The sequence below is a fragment of the Notamacropus eugenii genome, chromosome 5, assembly GCF_028372415.1.
Source record: "Notamacropus eugenii isolate mMacEug1 chromosome 5, mMacEug1.pri_v2, whole genome shotgun sequence".
NCBI lineage: Eukaryota > Metazoa > Chordata > Mammalia > Diprotodontia > Macropodidae > Notamacropus > Notamacropus eugenii.
In genome coordinates, this window is record NC_092876.1 from 371,703,925 (window position 1) to 371,728,103 (window position 24,179).

Consider the following 24,179-nt stretch of genomic DNA (forward strand, 5'->3'; position numbering starts at 1 on the left):
TAATATGTAATTGGGGAAAAATAAAACATTTTTTAAAAAGAGAGATTATTGGTATATTTATGGAGAAGTTTCTTTTGAGAGATAAGATTGGAAGCAAAGATAGATTTCAATTGGTTGAGATGTGAGTCAAAGGAGAGGAAATAATAAGTGTGAAATAGCTTTTTTTCTTTTAAAGAAATTTAGCTGTGAAAGGAAGGAAATAAATAGGAGATATAGGATAACAGTTTGAAAGGATGGTAGGGTTAGAAGAGGGTGTTGTTCCCTGCCCCCTCCCACCCCAATTACAGCCCTTTTAATATGTGAAACCATTTATTATGTCTCATCATACTGGTACAGTAGCAACAGCATTAGTTCTGGAATCAGAGAAGACAGGTTTAAATCCCATCTCTAATCCTTATTACCTGTGTGACCTTAAGCAAGTCACTCATTCTGACTGCACCTCAGTAGAAACGAGAAGGTTGGACTGGAGAGTCTCTGGGGTTCTTTGCAGTTCTCTAACTATATGCATATGAAATGCTGCCCTTTATGATTTTTTTCCTCCCAGCTCCTTCTATCAATTATTTTAGAATGACAAGGTCCTCTTCACCAATCGGTTGGTTTTCTCAAGGTATACTTTAGTTTGTTAGCGCACCTAGCACCATTCTTATTCTAGTCACTGTGCCTCTATTAGTACAGCCTTAGATTTGACTTTATCAGAAGTAATATCATCTTGACTTACATTGAGCTTGCAGCTAAAAAAAAAACAAAACCCCACCAGATTTTTAAAATTATTCCATTCATTCATACGTGTATTAAGGTATTTACTGTATAAAGAGTAAGGTGTTAGGTGAGAGATGACATTTAGATAAGACAGAATCCCTGCACTCCTGGAGCTTGTAGGATAAGAAAGAAACACAGGTAGGTAGAGAATACAATGCTGCAAGATTATATTAGTTATATAAACATGTGAGGTCTAATCAGTCAATAAACAAGCATTTATTTTGTGCCAAGCACTGCACTACAAAAGTGAAACAGTCTGCCCTTAAGAAGTCACGTTCTAACAGAAAATGACAGGTAGATGAGTATATTTCTACTATATGTGAAAGAAGTGCCCTAGGAGCTGGTGGGATCAGGGAAGGCTTCATGTAGAAGGTAGGGCTTGGGTTGAAAGGAAACCAGGCATTCCAAGAGGCAGAGGTGAGGAGGGATAGCATTCCAAGAATGAGGAATAGCCAGATAAGGACACAGAGAAAGGAGGTGAAAGAGAGTATTGTGTGTGGGGGCCAGTATGGATGGACTGCAGAGAACAGGGAGTGAAGTAATGTGTAAAAATGCTAGAAAGGTAAGGAGAGAGCAAGTTATGAAGAATTTTAAATGTCATGGTGGTATTTTAAAAGAACTTTAAAAGATGGTTTGAGAAATACAAAAATAAAAATAAAAGAAGGCTCAGGATTCAAAGGACTATGAAGGGAAAGGAGGATATTCGGAGCATAGGGAGTAGTCAGCAAGGGCACAGACATATGGACGTTTTGGGTACAGAGATTAGTACAGCTTGGCTATGATATAAAATATGGAAAAGAACATTAAATGCTATAAAGGTAGAGTGTCATCCAATTGAGAAGAATCTTAAATTCCAAGCAGAGAAATATGAATTTTATCCAGAAGACAATAGGGCTCTACTAAGGAGTGACATAACCACATATATGTATATGGAAGAGAATTTTGGAAGTAGGATGAAGGATGGGCATGAAGGGAGGGGTCACTGCAATACCTCTTTAGGTATCCAGGAATTTAAATGTGCCAATGTTGTCACAAAGGCCTTGTGCTGGGTCCATACTAGAGGAAACACAAGACATGGATACAATTTTTTCTGAGTTGATACCTAACCATGACTCCTTCTTACTGTACTTGTGCACTTAAAAAAAAAAAAATACAGGACTTAATATTAATTTATACCTTCTAAACTCTATACTGTTAAATATGGTTGCTATTCAAAGCATCTTGCATCTTGTATCTTGCATCCCCCCCCAAAAAATTTTTGTTGCTGTTGTTCCCCATGTTGGAGTTTTCTTGGCAAACAGACTGGAGTGGTTAGTCATTTTCTTCTCCAGCTCATTTAACAGACGAGGAAACTGGGGCAAACAGAGTTAAGTGACTTTCCCAGATTCACATGACTAGAAAGTGTCTGAAGATGAGTCTTCCTGACTCCAGGGTGGGCACTTCATCCACTATGCCACCTACCCCAATTTTGTCACCTACTATAGTCTAAATCCAAAGCTTCCCTGCTTTGTATCATGCACAGATCTGCTAAGATAACCATCATCTAAGTCTTAATCCATGCCACTGATAAAAATGATGAACAGAAGAATATTGTAGCAATATTACTGGCCAACTGTCCTTTAGATTGACAGCCATCATCATTTTCTGGGTCCCATCATTCAACTGTTTCTAAATTCCCCTAACTGCACTCTCTTCTAGTCTATATTTCTCCATCTTTCCCTGAAGGCCATTATGAAATACCTTATAATTTTTTTTGCTAAAACTCAGATGCTATGTCTATAGCATTGCCTCAACCTTCCAGTTTAGTAACTCAGTAGAAAAAAATGGAGTACTTGTAACTACTTCAGTAGTCTAGGCAGGACATAATTGGGGTCTGTATTACAGTGGAGGTGATGGGAATAGGGATAGGAAGGCTATGAGAGATACCACAGAAGTGAATGGGACTCAGAAAATGATTAGATATGAGAGCAGAGGGCAATAAAAAAATAACACCAAATTTTCAAACATGGAAAGTGAGTTAATGATGGTATCACTGACAGAAACAGGGAAGTAAGATATAAGAAGTGAAAGATAAGTTTGTTTTCAGACATGCTGAATTTGAGGTTCCATCAGGATATTCAAGGGGACAACAGGCAGGTCAGTAGACAGTTGAAGACACTGATGCCCACATTGCATCCTGGGTCATGTCCAGTCATCCTGATGAATGTCATGCTACTGGACCCGGATGGCTCAGGAAAAGAAAGTGAGGCTGGTGACCTTGCACTGCCTCCCTCACTCAAATCAAAGTCAACTACAAGTCATGTCATCATCCTGAGGTCACAGTATTCTTTGAGAACGAAGGACAAACACAACAATAACACTCAGTAGAAAGGTCAAGGTTGGACACATAGAATTAGAAAGCATCTCCATCAAGATAACAGTTGGCTGTGGGAATGGAAAAGAAAGAGACAGAGAGAAAAAGGTGCAAGAGAAAAAGGCCAAAGGCAGATGCAGAAATAAATACCAACAGGAAGAGGAGCTTGTAAAGAAGCAGTAAGAGAGTAATAAAAAGCCAGTTAGTTCTGGATCATTTATACTAGCCTGATATCTTTAGGAATATTGGGAAGTTTATAATCACTATGAAAATATTTTTATTACTACACTTACAGGCTTGAGGAGCAATGGCTTCATCCGAGTACGCTGCATTTCTGAAACCTTTCCATGAAGCAGGTCAAACTTCTTATCTAGCTTCTGGATTGCATCATACATTGCCTAATATAATAAAAATGTCAGTGGTTCTTGTTTCAAAAGTAAAATGCTGAAAATGAAAATTTCACTAAAACCAATATAATCTAAGTGAAATTATGGAAAATCTTATTAAAGATTTAACCTTGTTATTAACTACCTTATTTCATACAGAATCATGGATATTTAAAGACAAAAAGGACATTAGAAACCCACCAGTTCAACCACTTTATTTTTACAGATGAAAAAAATTTAAAATAATACAGTCAGAAGCATCAGTATAAGTATCACCAAGAAACCTCAGTTTACTATAAAGGGCTTTTGTCAAATATTGAAGAATTTCTTAATATTGGAGAATAAATATTTTGTTAAGTATTTTATAAGTATTTTGTTACTATGCCTATCAATTTCATAACTGAGCACTCTCACATTTTTGAATGCTAAAACAATTATGTAGCTGTCTGAAGTCACACAGAGCCTTAGTGTTGCTCTAGAAATGTATTCTACCCTAACCCAACACCTCATGGTCTATTTTGTTAGATCCCATAGGTTCTAGGGTTAGGTCTACCACTTTATAGAGCTTACCCAGTGCTACCACCCACTTCCATTTGGCTTTGTTCCTTTCATGACAGCACTGTATAGATCATGATACAGTTCATAAATATCCATATTCAATATGATTTTTTTCATCTTACATGATACACACACATAAACACACACGTATGTGAATTGTATATGTGATCAAGTATAATACAAAAAGACAGAGAGAAATAGATACTTAAGTGAAAACTATGTCTCATTTCTGCACCTATGCACTCATTTCTGGAGGCTAGACAAATTCTGGCTATTATCAGGATATGTATTAGGACCACTCTAGAAGGGCCTAGAAGATCTTGCCCAGACCCTCTGATACTCTTTGGCCAGGAGGATCTTGAGAGATCAATGAAAATCAAGGAAGTTTAGCTACATTTTATAGCCGATTAAAATGACCCGACTCAAAACTTGTTTTCCAAAGCAGCCATCTTTCCCTAAAGAGGTATGACATAAGATCTAAAGATCAGCCATGTTGCTGCATTCAATAATATCAATAATATATTTGAACAGCTCTTTCAATACTATTGTCCTATAAGAAATCACAAGTGAGATGGTTTCAGAACAACTTGGGAAGATGCATATGAACTGCTGTAAAGTGAGCAGACCCAGGAGAACATTCAAAGTACACAGCCACAGCCATATTGTAAAGACAAACAACTGTGAGAGACTTAGCTACTCTGATCCAGACACTGACCCCAAGACATTCCAAAGGACCCATGATAAAAAATGGTATTGCCTGCCTGAGAGAAAACCGAAACACTTTGAATGCAGATTGAAGTGTACCTTTTTTACTTTATTTTCATTGTTTTATTTTGTGTTTTCTTTTGCAACATATCTAATAGGGAAATATGTTTTGCATGACCTCACATGTATAACTGAAATCAAAGTGCTTGCCCTCTCAAGGAGGAGGAAGGGCTGGGAAGAAAGGTGACAATTTGGATCACAAATTTTTTTTTTAATGACTGTTTAAAATTCTTTTGTATGTAATTGGGAAATATTTAATGAAATACAAAAAAACCCCAGATAAATAAAAACTGAATAGCACTTTTTAATTTTTGAAGAATCTGACACCCGATTTTATCATACAGATCTTACCCAACACATGCATCTAACCTTATCCACATAGTGAATTACCTTGTAATAAAATAAAAATTGTTATACACAATGTAATTTTTCTTTGAAATAAACTATTTTTATTTTTTGAAACTTTAATGGGCCACTATTTTGCTTTCAGGTGGTAGAATTACTTTCAAATTAAGATTTCCTTTACCTGCAAACCAAAATTGACTAAAATCATTCTAAAGAGAACAAAGAAAATGAAATTTTAAGTGTTATAGCTGAAAAAGACCTTACTTCATTCTAACAAAGATAGCTTTATTAAAATGAAAAGACAAAATATGACTATATGACTACCGTTACTTTAAATTAATACACATAAAGTATATTGTCCTAACTAGAAATAAGAAAAATCCATGTATGTCTAGATTTAACAAAGTTCTAATTAATAATAAAATGACATAATACAGAATTTTTTAAAGATTTTGGAAATAGCATACAATTCACAAATTTGATACCTGGCAATAGTTCAGTACTTCCATAAGTGTTTTTTGATAATGTCCTGTGTAGGATGCTTCAGATACAACACTGCCCTGTTAACATTACAAAAGCAGATATTTAATATTTAATATCATAACAGATCAAAATGAAGCACTCTATTTAACAAAACTAAATACTTTATATTGTGTAATTTTGCCCAGCAAAAAAGCATGGATTTAAATCCTTTCTTTAAGACAATAAATGTATACTTGACATTTAAATTTAAAAAGTCATTTAAATTACTTACACATTCATAATCTGGTTCATATTCATACACAACACTTCCACTATCCTCATAATCAGGTTCTTGAGCACTCATCTAAAAAAAAAATTATTATTAAATTAAAAGAAAAGATCAAAGAAAGAGTTGAAGAAAAGTTCAGGACAACTGTAAGCTTTGAAGAAGCTCTAAGAAAGCCCTGTTTATAACATCAAATAGAAAAGACTCTGACTACTTCAAAAATACATGAAAAGGTATACTTGCAGAATTATTTTCTCATTAACACTACCACAGTTAAGGAACAGATGACTTTTTATATTAATTTAACTCCTTACATACTTCAGAGTATTAACAAAACCAAATAAATAAAACCAGAATGTGTCTTAATACTAAATATTGCATTAATGACAAGGAACACAGTCCACATAGGATGTAATTTTAAGAAACAAATCCAACAGTGCCACCTGGTGGAACAAAAGAAAACAATTTGAACCCCTGTTTATTCTTCAGTATCCATAATTATACAGTGTAAAAAGTCTTTTCTGCCAAGTATTAAAGACTCTTAAAAAAAGGTGAAGCAAATAAATGTCTTTGTGGCTACCTCTCTCCTCAAGTTATACAACTGAAAAATAACTGACCCAGCAGTGTTACATCCTGACTGAATAATTGGGATAAGTTTAATATTTTATTTAATATAATGATAGTCACATAGTACTTTAAGCTTTCCAAAGCATTCACATAAAGTATTTCAAAAGCTCAAATTGCACTTTTCTATTACACTTCAAACTTCACAAAGCGCTTGTTCACAATAACTATGTGAAATAGTGCCAATTACCTCCTTCTACAGAAAAAGAAAATGCGAATCGAAGGGGTAAAGTAACCAGCTTGCATACACTGTCAGAAACCACCACCTGAACTCAGGTTCTCCTACCTCCAAGTGCAGGACTCTTTCCATTCTGTCATCATATTGCTAAGTCAGGCAGAAGGGGGAAAATACTGGACAAATACTCAGAAAATACAGGCTCTAATTCTAGTTCTGCTACTTAAGGAGTCATGTGACATTAGGCAAGTCACCATGCCTGTTTCCTAACCCCTAACACACCTGTCTTGCCTACCCATCCCATTGGGTTTATTGAGATGATCAAATGTGTGGGAAAGTACTTTGTAAATTCTAAAGTAATACAAAACAAATATTATAATTCATTGAATCTCACAATAATCCAGTGAACGCATTATTCTCATGTAATAAACAAGAAAACTAAAGCTCACACAAATTCAACAATTTACCCAGGGCTATCCAAAGATTTAAAAACTATCTTTCTAAAGTAATTAAATCATTTCTGTTTAAGCTACCATTACTGATGCTTGCTTACAACTGTTAAAGAAATTTAGCTGTGAAAGGAAGGAAATATATAGGAGATATAGGACAATAGTTTGAAAGGATGGCAGGGTTAGGACCCAGAATAGGCCATGGCAACCCACGAAACAATAAAAAGGAAGGATGAAATTTGAATTTTGAAATACGTACTGTATTATATTCCACTGAAGAAGCAACTCGTCTTCTTTTTTGTAAAATTAGAAACTCTGTTTCCTCTGTGTTGTGACCATTTCTCTTTATTTCCAATGGATGTTTTACTTGGTTGCCTAGTACTGATAAATGTTCACCTCCTGAAAATCAAGGTAGAAAATTGATTTATATATTTACTACCTAAATCTAGGTCGCTGAATAAAATCCAAATTGAAATCTATTCTAATCCTTCCTTTACATATCAATACAAATTAGACTAAATCATTATTTTGAAGTCCTCATAGTACTCAAGTGACAAAACAAAATTATCTTTCTAGTAGTGATTTAGAACAAGAATAATTTTTAAAGAAGTTTTTTTTAATTAAAGAGGTATATTAACCATAATCAAAAATGTGGAGAAAAATATTTACACATTTAAAATTATGCTACTATATGATTCATCCTTGATCAAGGAGGAGTCAATACTGTATATCTTAAACAATATTATTTATAATTGGAGGGAATTACAGGGGGAAGTTGTACCTTGAGGAGGGGGAGTCTAGGAGATGCTCTCAGAAATTAGCTTGTTGGTTTAACAAAGATTTTGAAGTTACTTTATGTATATTTTAGTTGGGCTACTATAATAGTGATTTAAATGGGAATATCTTTCCCATCCATTAATAGGCCACCCCTTTGGGTCACACAGAAGTCTGAGTCACATGGAGCCTGTGGTGGAAGGAGAATGCTGAACAGGTAGAGCAGGAAGTGAGGCAGAGCAGTCAGAGCTGGGAAAGAGAGAACAGGGGGCAACTGGTGTGAGTAGGAGGGCTTGTTTGTGATTTTGGGAAGTCTAATAGAGGTGAAGCTTGGGGATGATAATGCTCCCTGCATTGTTATTGTGTACAGATTTCTTTGTTGCTAAGATGGATTTGGTTTCCTGGTGTTGGGATTAGGCTTTCTGGTGTCTGAATAAATGTTTTCATTCTGTCTTCCATATGAAGAGTCTTTTATTTTGCAATTCCAAACTGTGCCGGCATATTTATAGTGATAAGCACTGTGAATATCGCACTGGTGCTACAGCTCCTAGTAACAAGGCTGATTCAAATGAACTAAGCTTTGTTTTAGACTCTCTTTGGAAAACTTCTACCACAACTATATTCAAAGTAAACTAAAAATATGAAAATTGACTGATTAAGTTTATCTCATCTACATTTTTAACACAGCATATTTAATCTTCTTTATATAGTCATATATTTTGAAAAATGTAACTATGAGAGTGTCTACGCCAAAAAGGACATTCTGAAAATTTACTACTAGAATATTATAGGTTCTACTGAAGTATGGCAACAATTCCTCTAAATTTCTAATTTGTAATAAGTTCAATTCAACCCAACTTATGAAATTCCCACTATGAATCCTGCGGATTCAAAGAAAAAAATCTAAACAATCTTGACTTTCAAAGGGTTTCCATTTTACTGGAGAGAAACATATATACAGAAATGTAAATAACAATATAGATACAAAACAAATAAACAAAAGAATTTCAGGAAGATATTTGCAGAATCAGGAAAGGTCTATTAGAATAAGTTGTACTTGAACAAGGGGTTGGAGGATGAGGGAGGATGAGGCATGAGGGAGCCTAGGGAAAGGCTATGAGGTAAACAGGTGGAAAGAGAGAAATGGAGTGTCGTGGTCAGAGATCTAAAAGCAGACCAGTTTGGCTAGAATGGAATTATGTGATTATAAACTGTGTTTTGGAATAGTTTGCCAAAGCTCCCCTACTCCCTTCTTACACTTTCATCAGAGATGGCTTCAGTGTGTGTGCCATTTATGGTGAAACTGAACAAATGGGAAAGCAGGCATATGATTCTGGAGTTACTGCTATTTTTCCAATCACTTTTCTTCAGTAGTAATAAAGTCCTGGATTTTCCCCAGAGTGCATATTCCAACCCACCCCTCCCCCCAAACCCTTCTTAACCCTCCTTTCAGGTTTCTTGAGAAACTGATCCCTTATAAAATTGTGTCACTTGTAGCATGAACCTCTTCTGAGTACACCTAATCTGGCTGAGCTTTTCTTCCCACTTTTTGTTTTGTTTTGAGGGTGTTTTTAGAGTGCAATTTCTACTTCTTGTGCTAGCCCTAGGCTAAAATCCAAACATCCACCTTCATGAATGGAAAAAATAGTTATTGAAATCCTGACAAAAATTTTCAGTTTTTTATTTTATTTCAAAAAGGGTAAGGAAGAAGAAAAGACATCATATATGGCAATTAAGAGATTACTGGTAACTTTGGAGTGAACAGTTTCAGCTAAGTGATAATGTCAGAAGCTAGACTGTGGGAAAACAGGCATGGTTTTCCCCTTCCACAACCTGACCAGGGGAAATTGTAAAAGTCATAGGCTGGCACAAATATCCAGCTTGCTTGTATTTGCAACTCCAGTATTTAGCAAAGATACTCATATCATTAATGAATGGCACCATGGAGATTAAGTTTAACTTTAAGACCCTTCCTGCATTTTGTGGTACCTGCTCCAGGCTCTGGAATTGCTAAGAGGCAGTGTGGCATGATGGACAGGGCTCTATACTTGGGCATCTGGAAGACCCCAGTTCACACCTTGCTTCAAACACTTACTAGCTGTGTGACCATAGGCAAGTTAGTAAATCTCAACTTCCCAAGGCCATTCCCTTATCTGTAAAATAAGGATAATAACTGCACTTTCATCCCAGATTGTAAGGTTCAAATGAAAGATAAGTGTTAGTTGAGAAAAGTGAACATTAGGAACCTTTATGTAGCACTGGTGACTATGAAAGAGGGGAAGGGAGAGAAAACTCATGGGGACCTTGAACACAGGAGAGAGCCTCACAAGGAGTGAACCATGTGGAGACTAGATATGGCAAAAACAAAACAACAGTTCATTTTAAACATACCTGGGAGATTTTTAGAGGACTGTAAACATTCAAGATGAGTAAAAAGTACAGACAGCAAAGAAAAAAAAGTGAACATAACTTTAGGCTACATCAATAGAATGTCCAGATTCAGAGAAGTGTTAGCTCTCTTTTATTTCCCATGGTCAGACCACAATTGTTCTATGCTCTATGTACTGTGCTCCATTCTTGGCACTACATTTTAGGAAGGACATTATTTGGATGGAGTAATTAAGAGGGTAGCAAAGTTCTTACAAGAAGAAGAAATACAAGAAAACTGATTGAAAGAAATGGATAAGGAACTATTTTATCTTGGAGAAACAAGGACTTGGGAAAAGTGTTGGCAGTCTTCAAGGATTTTAAGAGTAATAGTGTAAAAGAGAGATTTTATTTGTTTTGCTTGAATATAGAGAACTACATCTTGCAGATGTAGAAAGGCAGACTGACTGGTCACTACTACAAAAGCCCACATCTTTAATGGTAATATTCTTCCGATCATGTTAAAGGCTGCAAACCACATCAGAATCTCAGATGAGTAAAAATTGCAAGTAATTCCAAAAGCAATGACAGACCTTTGGTAAAGTGTAAAAAAGCTATAGCATATTACCACAGATGACTTTTATTTAAGAAGTAGCATAAGATGCTTCATCAAGGACATATTGTCAAAAAAGGAGATGGGCCAGTTTCATATAGAGATGGGGTAATATTTAGATAGCCCAAGTACTATACTATATCCTAGAGAAATTAAAAGGTCAAGAGGAAGGTCTCTCATATACTAGTGTCCCTGTAGGGAGGATAATTGGAAGACCACAGACAAAAAATGCACAAGATGAGAGGGCACTGTGGGAAAAAATGCATTGGATGGAGTTATAAAGGGAGTATCCACACATGTATGATTACACATTCATCTAAATACCAAAACAAAGCATACTAGCACCAACTTTGTCCCAGTAATAAATTAACAGCATGAAAACCTGTTTTGAGCAAGTTATTTCATTTCTATGGACCTCAATTACTTTGCCTATAAAAATGATGGGACTGAGCTGAAAAGAATTAATGGTTCTTTCATGTTCTAAAATTTTATAATTCTAGGATGTAAATGAGGTATCGGAAATGCTAACCAGCTAACAGAATTTCTCACAAGAAAAAAAATTAGACATAATTACCATATGGGATTTGAGGCAAATAGTGACGGTCATTACTGTTACTTTGAGAATCTGATTTTAGAGTCAACATAATTTTTGTAGAAAGTCCCTTATCATGACTTTTTCTTTCTGAATTTTCTATTGCTATAGATTTATTTTTCTCTATACAATTTATAGTAACATTTTAAGACTAAGAAGAGATAAGTAAGTTTAGATGCCACATTATCTAAAATGATTTATATAACATATACAATGCTACAATTTTCTTGCTATGTTATGGACCATTAAGAAACTTATCTTACATTAAATATTTTCTAAATACATTTTATACCATTTTCATAACTTTACATGTTCACTGAATAAATGTATTTTATGAAAATAAATGATAAATTTTAGGAATAGGTGGTGGTACAGTAATGTTAAAATACTCATAAAGTCATAGGCTCTTAACATTTGGACTTTAAAAACAGCCTACAACCATGGAATCTCAGCACTGGAAGAGACAAAACACTGTCTATACTTGTTATCCTTACTTCCCTTCCTCTTACTCAATTCCTGAAACCTTACCATTTATAGCCATTCTGAAAGCAATTTGGAACTAGACTCAAAGTTACTTAGCTAGGCACAGCCTCTGGCCCAGCAATACAATTCCTATATTGAGAGACACACTGAGATCCACGATATAAGCACATGAAGAATGTGTCCAATTCCAAATGTCACAAGGACTAACTTCCTAAAGATAGGATCATGAATTTAGAGTTAGAAAGGCCCTTATAGATCATCCAGTCTAGCATCATTTTATAAATAAGTAGACTGAGGTCCACAGATGACATAAACTGATTTGCCCAAAATATCACAACTCATAAGCAACAGATGGTGAGGTAAGACAGTCTTGTTTGTGTAAAACACTGTACTGTCTATACATCAAGCCCCAGAACATTGAGCCTCCTAAATACAATCAATAATCACTCAAGAGAGTCAAAATGTTGACAAACGAAAAAACAAATGTATAAAGAATGCCCACTGACCAGATTACAGTCAATTGGAAGGATATCCCATTGCTTTGGCCCACCAATACAAAAATCTTGGAAAAATACTACAACTGGACAAGGAACCTGACAGAGCACTCAAAAGGAGAGAGTAGGCTGGATTGCATTTGGGAAATTATACAAAACTTTTGATGATCCTAAGCTTCTGGCTGAAACAAAGTCTCATTATTTGAACACATACTTCCACTGATGCTATGTGAATCATGGAACCATCACAGTCCCTGAAAAATCAGAACTGTTGGTCATACAAACTATAATAATAGATATATGGAAGGGGTGAATTACACTGCAGCCTTCTATTCTCAACAAAAGGCAGAATGGTTTAGTGAAAAGAACACGGGATTTGGAATCAAGGCATATGAGTTCAAATCCTGATTCTGTCACTTTCCATGTGGGTGACTTTACCTCACTGGACCTCAGTTTTCTCATCTGTGAAATGAAAGGACTGGACTGGATCAGAGGTAATGCTTTGTTTTATGCCTTTCTTTGTATCCTAAGCTCTTAGTGGCACATAGTAATGGAGTAACGTCAAACTTGCAACATTCTCAAGTGTGGCTCAAACCCTTTTAAAATCCAACCAGGAAATATTTAATGCTAATACGTGGTTTTCTATGTCAACATGCAGCCCATGCGTAAGGTTTAGTGGTCCATTTCTATTTGCTGTTGACAGCACTGGATTAGATGGCATTCTAATGATGGCCAGAATTTTTACAGTGCTTTAGGTAACCCCAGTACTAGCACAGTGACTAGCAAAGTAGCAAGTGCTCAATTGACTCACGTACTTCCACATGAAGATCTGCTTTATCATTCTAACGAATTTCATGTTTCTGACACTTTGTTTCCCTTTCTGGGGACGGGGACGCTGAGCTCAGCACAGTGACTGGTACGTAGCACCCCTCAGTAAATGCTCGTTGACCTGCGCATTTAAACACTGCTCAGTCATCCTCAGCCCGGTGAGACTCTAGCTTCGGATTTCTTAGCAAAGACACTGGAGGGATTTGTTATTTCCTTCTCCAGCTCATTTTACGGAGGAGGAAACTGAGGCAAACAGGGTTAAGGGACGTGCCCAGCTCCTAAGTGTCTGAGGCCCTGCACGTTCGTCGCTAAACCTTCCTTTGTCACACGATTGCCTTTGATGCACAGTGCCTGGGCACACTGTAGGGACTTAATAAGCGAGTTGCTAAGGGAAGTGTGTTTCATGACCGATTTCCTCTGTCCTCTTATTGTAACATGTAAAAACGACTTAGGGGAGGGGCTCCCAGCGCTCAGCCCGGCGCCTGGCACGTAGAAAGCGCTTCATAAACGCTTGGGAACGTGACTGGTTCTGACAAAGGCGCCCCCGGGCTCCCAGACACGCAAAAAGGTTCAGAATCCGTTACTTGGACTCTTGGGGGACCTCGGTTCTGCTGGGGTTTTTAGCCCCCAGGAGCCCACGAGCTGCTCCGGTGGCATCAAGAACTGGGGCTGACGAACGCGGGACCAGTCGCCCTTTGAAGCAGGAAGACCCTTTTCCGGTCACTACCTTCGGGTTCCCGACAACTCGGGAGTGTGAGGTGAAGAGAACGCTGCGCGCGCAAGCGCACTTCTACCTCCCTCCCCGCTCCGACCCGGTCTCTCTTCCGGTTCTCATCTCCTCCACTCCTTTCAAACCCTTGGAGTACAAGGCGGGAGGGGTGGACGGGGAAGGACCAATAAAACTGAATGGAAAAAAGCATCTGGGCGCGAGACCCTCCACAAAGCAACCGACCAATCGGCGGCCTCGACACACCCCCTTTCGTGGACTGGCCAATCCGGAGAAGCGTCGAAGAAAGGGGCGGGACTTAGAGAGCCTCTTTCTAGGCGTTTCCTTAGGGCCGTTACGAACGATGATGGAGCGTTTTCCTTCCTTTCCCTTCGGCTGCGGCAGGAAAGGAGGAAAAACTTACTCCCCCCTCCCCAGAACTAGTCAGAAGTCTATAACTCTGCTTTACCTTGTTCCTTAGACATGTCTAGATGCCGGCGCCGGGTATTCTGCCACTCCAGGTCGTTCTCTGCACTGCCAGGGGCTCGGGTTTCCGTTGGCACAGGTGGGTGGAGCTGGAAGATGGCGTTGAAACGGAAGGGGCTAGACGGGCGACGAGAGCACCAAACTCTTTTAAATTTCTGCGGCTGCGCAGTGGCGCCCAGTTCGAACGGTACACTCCCCCTCCCCCCTCCGGCACAGGCGGAAGTCCAAACGGAAGCAGAAAAAGCGTATCTTGCTTTGTAGCCGTATTACGTTGACTCCCTCCTCTCCTTCTCTGAGGTTCCTTTTTTTCCATCCTTGCTGGCGTTTGTAGAGACTGATTAACTAGTCTTCCTGCCCTCCTTCCACAAGTAGGGGTGAAACAACTTTATACATTTTCCATCCATACTTACCTTATTCCCAGAAATAGCAAGAAGGGAATTCCCGAAATGCAACAGGATTTCAGCCACGCCGGCGTGAGGTCCTCCGATCCAAACTAAGGGAAAAGCTCAAGAAACACTTTTTAAAAAAAAAAATAATTTCATTGATAATATGTATGTACCTAGGTGACACACTGAGCTTGGAGTCTAGAAAACCTGAGTTCAAATTCGCCCTCGGATTGGTATTAGTCCGAGTAAGCTCGGACAACTCAGTGAACTTGTCTCAGTTTTCTCATCTGCAGAACAGGGAGGGTAATGACAGGGTAGCTTTGAAGATCAAGTGAGAAATAACTGTAAAGCGTTAACATTGTCCCTGGAACGTAGCACTATAGAAATGTTAGATATTCTTATTACTGTGCAGTCGTCATTTTTGAACCAATCCTTTTTTCAGCTAAGTAAAAAAGAGGTAAAGCCAAAAACTTATTTTCCATGACTCCGAACACGTAGCAATAGTCACCTAGTATGTAAAAAACATTTTTTTAATGGACAAACTACTCCCCAGAGTAATAGGAAGTAATTATGGAAAAAAGAAATAAGGTTAAGAAATATGGTATTTTTCCCCATGGAAGCAGCTCAGTACATGTTCAGTGACTGGATGAAAAAGTAGGAAGTCTGTTATCTTTCTGGTTTTGCCACTAACTGTGATCAAGGTACCACCTCCCTGGATATCAGTTTATTTTTTAAGCTATGGTCAAGGCACTGTACTACGTAATAAAAATGCAAAAATCAGAAGTCTCTGCCCTTGAGAAGTTTACATTCTACTGAGTCAGGGTCAATAAACATTCATTGTGCACCTATGATGTGCCAAGTATTCCCCTAAGCACTGGGAAATGCATGAGACGGTACATAAAAAGAAGCTGAAAACTGAGATGGGAGAAGGATAAATTGGGATACCCAGCATGGGGACATGATGAAGTCCTGCAGCCCTGGTAGGAAATAGTAGGAACAGATGTAAGCTACAGGGTTGATTTCATATTGCAGGATGATGAGTTTCTGGAGGTGATGTAGTCTTTGAGAGCAGCTGGGGAGGGAGGGTAGGCATGATGAGGTGAATGCACTGGGTCTCCTCCTTAAATAGTGGAGAATCTTGGAGGAGTTATGTCTATCCTCCACCTTCTCCAATCAGAGGGAAGGAGAAGCCCCAAAGGCAGAGGTCCTCTGAAGGTCTTAAGTTACAGAGTTGGTGTTATCTTTTAAGATGATGAATTTCTGTAGATCCGTGAAGTCCACGAAAACATTCAGGTGGGAAATGAAATTTATCAAGTAAGGAATTTGAACTAAGATCCTGTCCACTTGGAAAATGTTCTGTTCCTAGAGTCAGGAAAGCATAAGCCACCCCAAATAAAACAGGAATCAGAATCTGAGGAAGAAGAAAAGCAATAGAAAGAAGAAAAATGAGAAGAACCCCTGAAAGAAAAGGATAAGCCAGACCAACAACTCTGGCTTAAACCAACCCTGTACCTATTCCTTCTGCTCCCATCAGTTTCATTTTCTAAGTGCTATGCAACTCCTAATACTCCTGGGGATGAATCTCCTTGTGTTATCATTCCCTCATGAAAACTCACCTTATCAACAGCAACTGAGGAACACAGGCCTGAAATGTATTAAATCTTAAGCTTTGTTTCCAGTAGTCCTGGCCAACCTAGTTCTGTAAAGAGAAAGAAGCTTCCTGTGGAGAGGTATTTTAAACAAATTTGAGGATGAAAAGAGCAACTAGAAAAAGAAACTAGTGCTTGCACATATATACTAAGATTGGAACAATACAGAGATTAGCATGGCCCTTGTGCAAGGATGACATGTAAATTCATAAGGCAATTCATGTTTTTAGAGAATTTGGAACTAAAAATAACACAATATTGACTTCTAAAAAAAAAGATGTAAATTTGTTCTCTTAGTAGTGATGTCAAACTCAAATAGAAATGAAGGCCACTAAACTGGACATATGGGCCAAATATTGACTAGAAAACCACATATTAACATTATGTTCATTGTAACTATTTATTTTGTTAAATATTTCCTAATTACATTGTAATCTAGTTCAGGTCACACTCAAGGGTGTTGTAAACCATTTGTTTGAAACCTCTGCCTTAGATTATGGTAAAGAAGATAAAATTTTCACCAAAGGCAGGTTAACACTAAAGAAAAGCACAAACACTTTAAAATCATTGAGAAAAGCCCAACAGTTAAACCTAATCTCTCTTCTTATCCCTTGGTCTAGTGTAGATTCTACATTAATGGAATGTCAAATTAGACAATACATTAATAAGACAAGCATGGAGGTGAAGAAGTCATATTAATTGATTTTATTTGTATTAAGACCTTAATTCAGTGGTATATTAGATGCTACTGCCATGATACTAGAAGAAGAAGCAAAAAATTTTCAGTCACATATATTATTGGGTCACAGTGAGCAAGTAAGTCATTTAACATCTTAGTGTCACAAGCAGCTCTATATGACTATACGGAACTATATATCTATGTGACTATACAGACTACACATCTGCTTTTGTGAAGGTAATTTCTACATTTGGAGTTTACTCATGAAATCACAAGGTTGATTCCCCATAACGATCCCTTCTTGAATGTGATGTCCATAGAGTGATGTCTATTTTAAGCATATATTTTAAAGAGCAAGTGATTTAGGAATGAATTTTAAAAGAATTTCTTAACAAAACTTTGATACAGAAATATCAATCAACTAAAAGCATTAACCTCTATACAAATGACCAGAAGAGCTTCATTTTACTGATTTGCCGGGTCTGCATCATATTACTTCATTTCACTTGAATGAAGAATAAAAAGTCCTTTAAATTCAGTTTATAGTGGCTATTTTCATTAAGTAAATGGAGTTTAATGGAGCTCTTCTTATGATAATATATAAGTGGGGAAAAAAGAACTCAGACTTTTAAAGTGAAGATGTGTATGTGGAAGGAGAGGTTTTTTTAAGTGGAAGAGAGAGTGACTTTGATTGCTTTCTGTAACCAGGATTTGGTGGGGAGGGACTAAGCTGGAAAGTATAACCCTAAGGGCTATCAACCACTGAAGTGACTTCTATTGTAACCCTAGAACAACAGTATTTGAGGGAACAGATAGATATAATTCTGGTCCATTATCCCTTTGGAGACTAGAGAGAACATCTAGTTTCATGGTCTTTTTGCTTGACCCCGTCTTCCTTGGAGAGGGTGGGGCCAGACTCCAAAGATATCTATCCATGCCTCTCCTAAACTGTGAGTCTAAACATTTCCACAAGTCATAAAGATATACATATCTTACATGGAAACATACATATTGCATAAAAAATTTTTTAAACTGGTGGATATTTGTGCAACACATAATTTATACATTTGCTATCATATATGTAGAATGAGTAGAAGTGGTTATTTCTCTTCTTTGGAATGATTTTATTTTATCGCACTTTTTCCAAGTTGATGAAAAATGCTACAAAATGCCCTTTCTTAGGGGACAGAGGAAAAAAAATAATTCTCACTTGAACCAATAGGTAACAAAAATATTTCTTATGATTTGGTGCACCCTGGGGGAATGGAAGTTAAGAGCAGTAAGCCTGTCTGCTTTGACCTTCGGATTTCTCAGATATAAACATGGACAATCATTTATTCTTTTCCCCTCATGACACCTTAATAGTTACTCAGTAAATTTTTGTTTCTTGATTGTAATGAGCCTTTAGACCAGTAGTTGAGGTTTTTTAATGGTACCAGTAATTGTCCAATTATCTTATAAATAAATTGTTCTTCAGTGACAACAAGCATATATGTGTTTAGAATATTACAGGTTTGTTTCTTCAGTGATTTGAAACTGTCATTGATCACGTGTACAATGATTTTGCTCATGCAGCAGTTACATCAAATTGTGACCATTTCTGACTAAGTGCAATATGCTCTTGCAGTTTCTCAACTTGTAACCAAGTTGTTTCCAAACCTCCACAAGGATTCCATTCCAGTACAAACAGATTCCCAACAGATAGTCAGATGTATGTGCATACCCTCATTTACATTGTGTACACTACACCAGAGTAGCTCCTTGTTCCTTTCTGTTCCCTGTAATTATATGTCAGCAGTTGTGTAATTATGTGATCAAAATGTTACAGACATTTGTGTTCTTGTGGTACAAGATGTCAGGCTGTCTGAAAATTATGATCACTGGTCACATACAATCCATCTTGAAACCATCATGGAACATCACAAATATTTCATAGGAAAAAATCTTATGTTGTCTCTCATTTCAGTATTAAGGCTGTTTTCCATTTAAACTTATTCTCCACTTAGGTGACTGTTTTTTTATATGGAAGTTTATTAAATGAACTGGCTGGTAATACTGGTCAGTTCAGTATAGAAGTGTCAGTGGTAGAAGAAAAGAAAGTCACTTCTGAAGAGATTCTTTCCTTCAAAGGTTAGCATATATAGATACAGATATATAGTATATATACACTAAGTATATATGATATATACACATACATAAAAGAATTAAAAATTAAGCAATCTATGCAGTTGCACTTTAAATATATTTATTGTTTAAAACAGGGCTTATCAGCTAATAGAAAATTAAATATTTTATAAAGTAACTTCATATTTGTTGATTGGTTAAGTGGCTAAAAATTACAAAATGAATTTTTTTCGTCTCAGAAAGTTTATATAATCCTTCAATTATCTACCACATATTTATTCATGAACATTTTTACTTTATTCTTGTTTTAAATTAAAATACAGAAAAAACTTGATACAAAAGCAAAGTTAAAACTGTGTTGGTCTGGTGTCGAGCCAAATATTGGACACCTTTGTTCAAGTAAAAGAGTCCAACATTGAAATTAAGTTTATATAATTAAATATTACATATTTAAATATCCAAATTTTAACATTTCATTAAGTAGGTTAAATGTTTATATTCAATATATTTATATTTATATTCAATATAAATTTATAAATTAAAGAAATTTCATGTAAATTCTCACAGATAAATTTATAAGCTCTTACTGGATTTTAATTCTTACAGATATTTCATACAATGTTTGTATTATTCATATAATTATTTTTAAATTTTATATTTAAAGTTTTCATAGTTACAAGTAGAAGAAAATTTTATATAGCTATAATTACATAATGTAAATTTTAATTTGGAGATTTATGGGCAAAAGTTATCATAGTTATTGTGACCATTTAATAAGTACATCTGAAAAAAATTGTGTGTTAAATTATCCTGGGTGATCAGAGCACCTTTTTATTGTCATTGTTAAACGGGCCCATGGAACAAAGAAACGATGGGAAGCACTGCTGTAGGCTTCTACCACCAATCATTGTTTCCAACTCTTAGGAATTTCTCTTAAAAACAATGCAGAAAACATTATATATATAGAAGCTGGTATTCGGAGAGTTTTGGGCTCAATCCTATCTAATTGTGGAAGGTACAAAATACCAATCGCAAACTTTTTATTCCTTTCTTGTGATTTTACTTTCAGATTCAAATCCTAATCTGTCTTTGGACTTCATTTGGGATCATGAGTAATTGAATTGTGCCAAGTGTGACAGATGGATTTGGTATGACTATATCTATAGAAAAGCTGGGACATTGTTTTACTTTCATATACTACTAGAGGAGCATAGGGAAAGAACCCACAGAACATATTGTGGAACCCTGAGAAGACATGATCTGCAAACTTGTGAGTACAGAATTGGGGAGGTAACTTAGAAGAGTTTTATCTTGTGGAGGCTTCATCAGAAATATATTTGGGATGCCCTACATATGTATAGGAACTCAGTAGAGTAATTTTAAAACTGGAACTTCTTGTATGCCTTAGCACTGTGGAAATCTCCTAGAGAAAAATTAGCATTTTTCTCTTTTTTTTTTAACTGTACTTGTACAGTTAGTTTTCTGGTTTATTTCCTTTAAAATTCAGACCAATTTCTGTGAGATAACTTTTATAGGGCTAAATAATTTTATATTGCTATCAATTGTATTACTTAACTGATTATGAGTATAGAAGTTAATATGAATAGTATGGATGCTGTATCCTTAGAATACTGGTGCTTAGCAATTTGCTTACACTAGAATATTTTGAGTGAGTTCATCTATTTTAACTTTTTTTTTTTTTAGCAGACCTAGACTACTTGTCTTACTATGATGTGAATCTCAATAGGTATCTTAAATCCCTATGCACTATAGGTACACAGGATAAGATTTGCCCTATGGTCTAGAAACCCTGGGTAACCAACCCTAAGTTTTTAATCCTTTTTTCAAAGTTCCACACCTCTTTAGAGCCTTTTCTGACTTTGATTTCCTTTTAAGATAAATCTATCTTATTAAAGGATGAATTTGGACCTCCAGTTGGATTGTCCAATGTGTTCTAAGGACCCAGGGTAATCTCCACTTTTCCCCCAGGACTGAAACATGTTTGCACGCATGGTGCAGAGAAGAAGGACCTTTTCATGGGAGAGAGACAGGACAAACACCCAGTGTCTCCTGGGCCCCACAGGTCTTTGTTCTGTGAAATCCAAACTTTTTCTTGAGACTTGACTTCCCTATCCCTAACCCGTATTTCTTTTCATTATTGTCTTGGGTTGGAGCAAACCTTTGAAAATTTCAACATGGGTGAAAATTTTATAAAATAGTGTCTGGGGTACCAGCTGGTAGACCTGGACCTCCTAAAAATAAGTTAATTTCTTGTTGTTTAAGAACAGTCATGTGGACTTTGCTGAGGCTCTTTGACATAAAGTACTGGGAGAGGTATCTAAGAGGACAAATATTCATCCTCCCCAAGTCAATAGACTGCTATCCATAATTGAGATTATAGAAAAACATTCTCATAAGTAACAAAAGTGATTTGTTGAGTTCAGCAAATATTTAACTGGGGGTAGGGAGGAGAGATTGTAGGAAGACTTGATGATTTGTTAATGTGTTAACACATTGGATGAATGAAAATTGTCCATACCCCTTGAGGGCTTTAAATAGCTATGGAAAGGAAAGAGAATTTGATGTAATTTAGACTCAGAGCAGTTATGGAATATGGCATCTTCAGGGTGGAATGAGGGGTATGATTTTTCCAGAAGGAGACACTCAATTCAGTGTTGGAGGTACCATTGAAAAAGAAGTGACATATACTTTCCAGATTGACATATATAGAGAGAGGTAGTCTTTTAGAACATGAGTCTATCTAGCTGTCTTTGATTCTTATGCACTTCAGGTACATAGAGTTAAGATTTGCCTGATGTTTTAGAAACTCTGAGTAGCCAACTGCAGGTGTTAAAACCTTTTTTGGAAGTTCCACACTGTTTTAGGGCTTTTGCTGAGTTTGTTTTTCTTTTTAGATAATCTGTTTGCAGGTTTAGATAACCTGATACATTTTCACTGCAACATCAGAAAAATCAGTAACTCTGGCCATATGTGTTTCTTACATATACATCTTATTGCCTTCATACTCTTCATTTGTGCCTTCTTCTCCTAGGGATACTGTATGTGTTTATGGGAGAGTATGCCACAGGGTTGTTGGGGGAATATTTTGTAGCTATTTTTCTTATTATGCTGTCGTAGTCAATTGTCACATTTCATATTTTGTTCTACTTTTTGGTGTAGCTGAAAATGGAATTCAGAATAAGATCCCCTTTTGATGCTTTCTAAAGTCATTGCTAATCAAAATTTTTAACCTATAAACTAATGAAGTGGGGTATAAAGACCTGGATACAACTCATCTCACTCATCTCTACCTGAAATTATGAAGCCCATCAGAATAAATAGGAAGAATGATTCACCTTTTATTTAGCAAGACATGTAGCATATTAAATTGAGTACTGAAATTGAAGTTGGAAATACCTGGTTTGAAGACCATCTTGCAGCCTTAAAGCCACCATTATTAATTGAAACAGAAGCAAAAGTATAAAATTTGCAAATTTTAAACTATAATAAACTGACATATAGATCAGTTATATAGAGAGAATGGATATGTATAGAGAATGGATAAATCAACATGAAATAAGGATCAAGTAATTGCAAAATCACATTTTAGTGCCAAGAATAGTAGTCATAAGGAGAGCTAGTTTAAATTTTTTAGCCCCCATACACTTTGTCTGATAGCACAGTGACTTCTATTTTCCTGATTTGCAATTTGTAAAAAAGTATCAACTACATTATATTTGTAAGCAAGACAGAAAAAAATAATCATTTGAAGCATTGGTACCAGATGGTTCCTCTGAGGGGAAAGTTTACAATATTTAAAGGTAAGCACAACTGTCTCCCTGTCACAGAGGACCACACTGAGCACTGATAAAGCAGAAGCTGAAAAAATGTTATTTTCTCCAGATAGTTCTGAGAGGAAAATGTTCTAGATGAGGGATTGGGATTTGACCCATGTTCTCATTGATATAGGGAACTCCTACAACAGAGAATTTCCTCCAACAGAACGAATTGGCCCATTCTCTGCAACTTAGAGATTTAGGGAGTTGCTTAGAGCACTGAGACATTAAAGGACTTGCTGAGAGGAAAACAGGCAGAATGTGTCTGAGATGAAACTTGAAATGAGTTCTTCCTGGCTCTCAGGCCATCTACTTAAATATTGAGGTAGTCCATGCTGAAATATTTACCAGATTGTCCCCTTGAGCTGCATTAGGAAAATGGTACATCAGTCTTGAGATCATGAATGCATTAAAAATTATTAGTAAGGAATAGAGAGTACTAAAAAGATTTGGGTGCTCTAAAAAATCCTGACACATGCTCAAGAAGAAAAAATTGGAGAACAACTTGGAGTGGCTGTCTAGCCACTGAACAAATGGGAAAATGTTCTCTTGAGTAAAGGATACTCATTCCCCCAGTCAGAGGAGGAAAGATACTGGGATTTTGGTCACCATTTGGTCACCTTTAGTTTTTCATGAATGCAGCTGAGGCCAGACTTGAGGGTGATTTGTTTTGTGAAGTTGTGAGAGCTTATAGGAGAGAAGGCAGAGGTAGTACCCTCAATATTTCTGGTCTGATACAACTCCCTTGAAATTGAGATACACTGCATAGATAAGAACATTACTGGTTTTGAGGTTAAATCTTCTCTTGAGATAAAACTAGTAGATAGCCCCAGTCAGAGTTACTGTCAGTATTTGAGACTAAATTACTGGCTAGTTACAGTGATTATCTTTGGGACTAATGGGTTTTGTTTTGCTTTTTCTTCTTGGTTCAATAAACTTACTTCTGTTATATTATGAAGAGTAAGGTAAGTAAGGTAAGAGTGAGGTAATTGATCTTAAA

At 36.5% G+C, this 24,179-nt stretch overlaps 1 protein-coding gene, 1 long non-coding RNA gene and 1 pseudogene across 3 annotated transcripts in view; 2 read left to right on the forward strand and 1 right to left on the reverse strand.

The window, feature by feature from the left end:
- The window catches only part of BEND2 (BEN domain containing 2), a 43,791-nt gene extending 29,208 nt beyond the window's left edge, over positions 1–14,583 (reverse strand). For both annotated transcript variants that reach the window (XM_072614226.1, XM_072614225.1), the window contains exons 1-5: positions 14,489–14,583; positions 7,422–7,561; positions 5,921–5,992; positions 5,652–5,726; positions 3,406–3,510 (exon numbers count right to left, since the gene is read on the reverse strand). In XM_072614226.1, the coding sequence (XP_072470327.1) occupies positions 3,406–3,510; positions 5,652–5,726; positions 5,921–5,992; positions 7,422–7,561; positions 14,489–14,504 (408 nt within the window). In that variant the 5' untranslated portion in view covers positions 14,505–14,583. The remainder of the gene's footprint in view (positions 1–3,405; positions 3,511–5,651; positions 5,727–5,920; positions 5,993–7,421; positions 7,562–14,488) is intronic.
- The window catches only part of LOC140506735 (uncharacterized), a 59,301-nt gene continuing 49,594 nt past the window's right edge, over positions 14,473–24,179 (forward strand). Inside the window, exons 1-2 of the long non-coding RNA XR_011968051.1 lie at positions 14,473–14,584; positions 20,413–20,613. This is a non-coding gene — a long non-coding RNA (uncharacterized lncRNA). The remainder of the gene's footprint in view (positions 14,585–20,412; positions 20,614–24,179) is intronic.
- Positions 16,670–16,768, forward strand: LOC140509327 (U6 spliceosomal RNA; annotated as a pseudogene).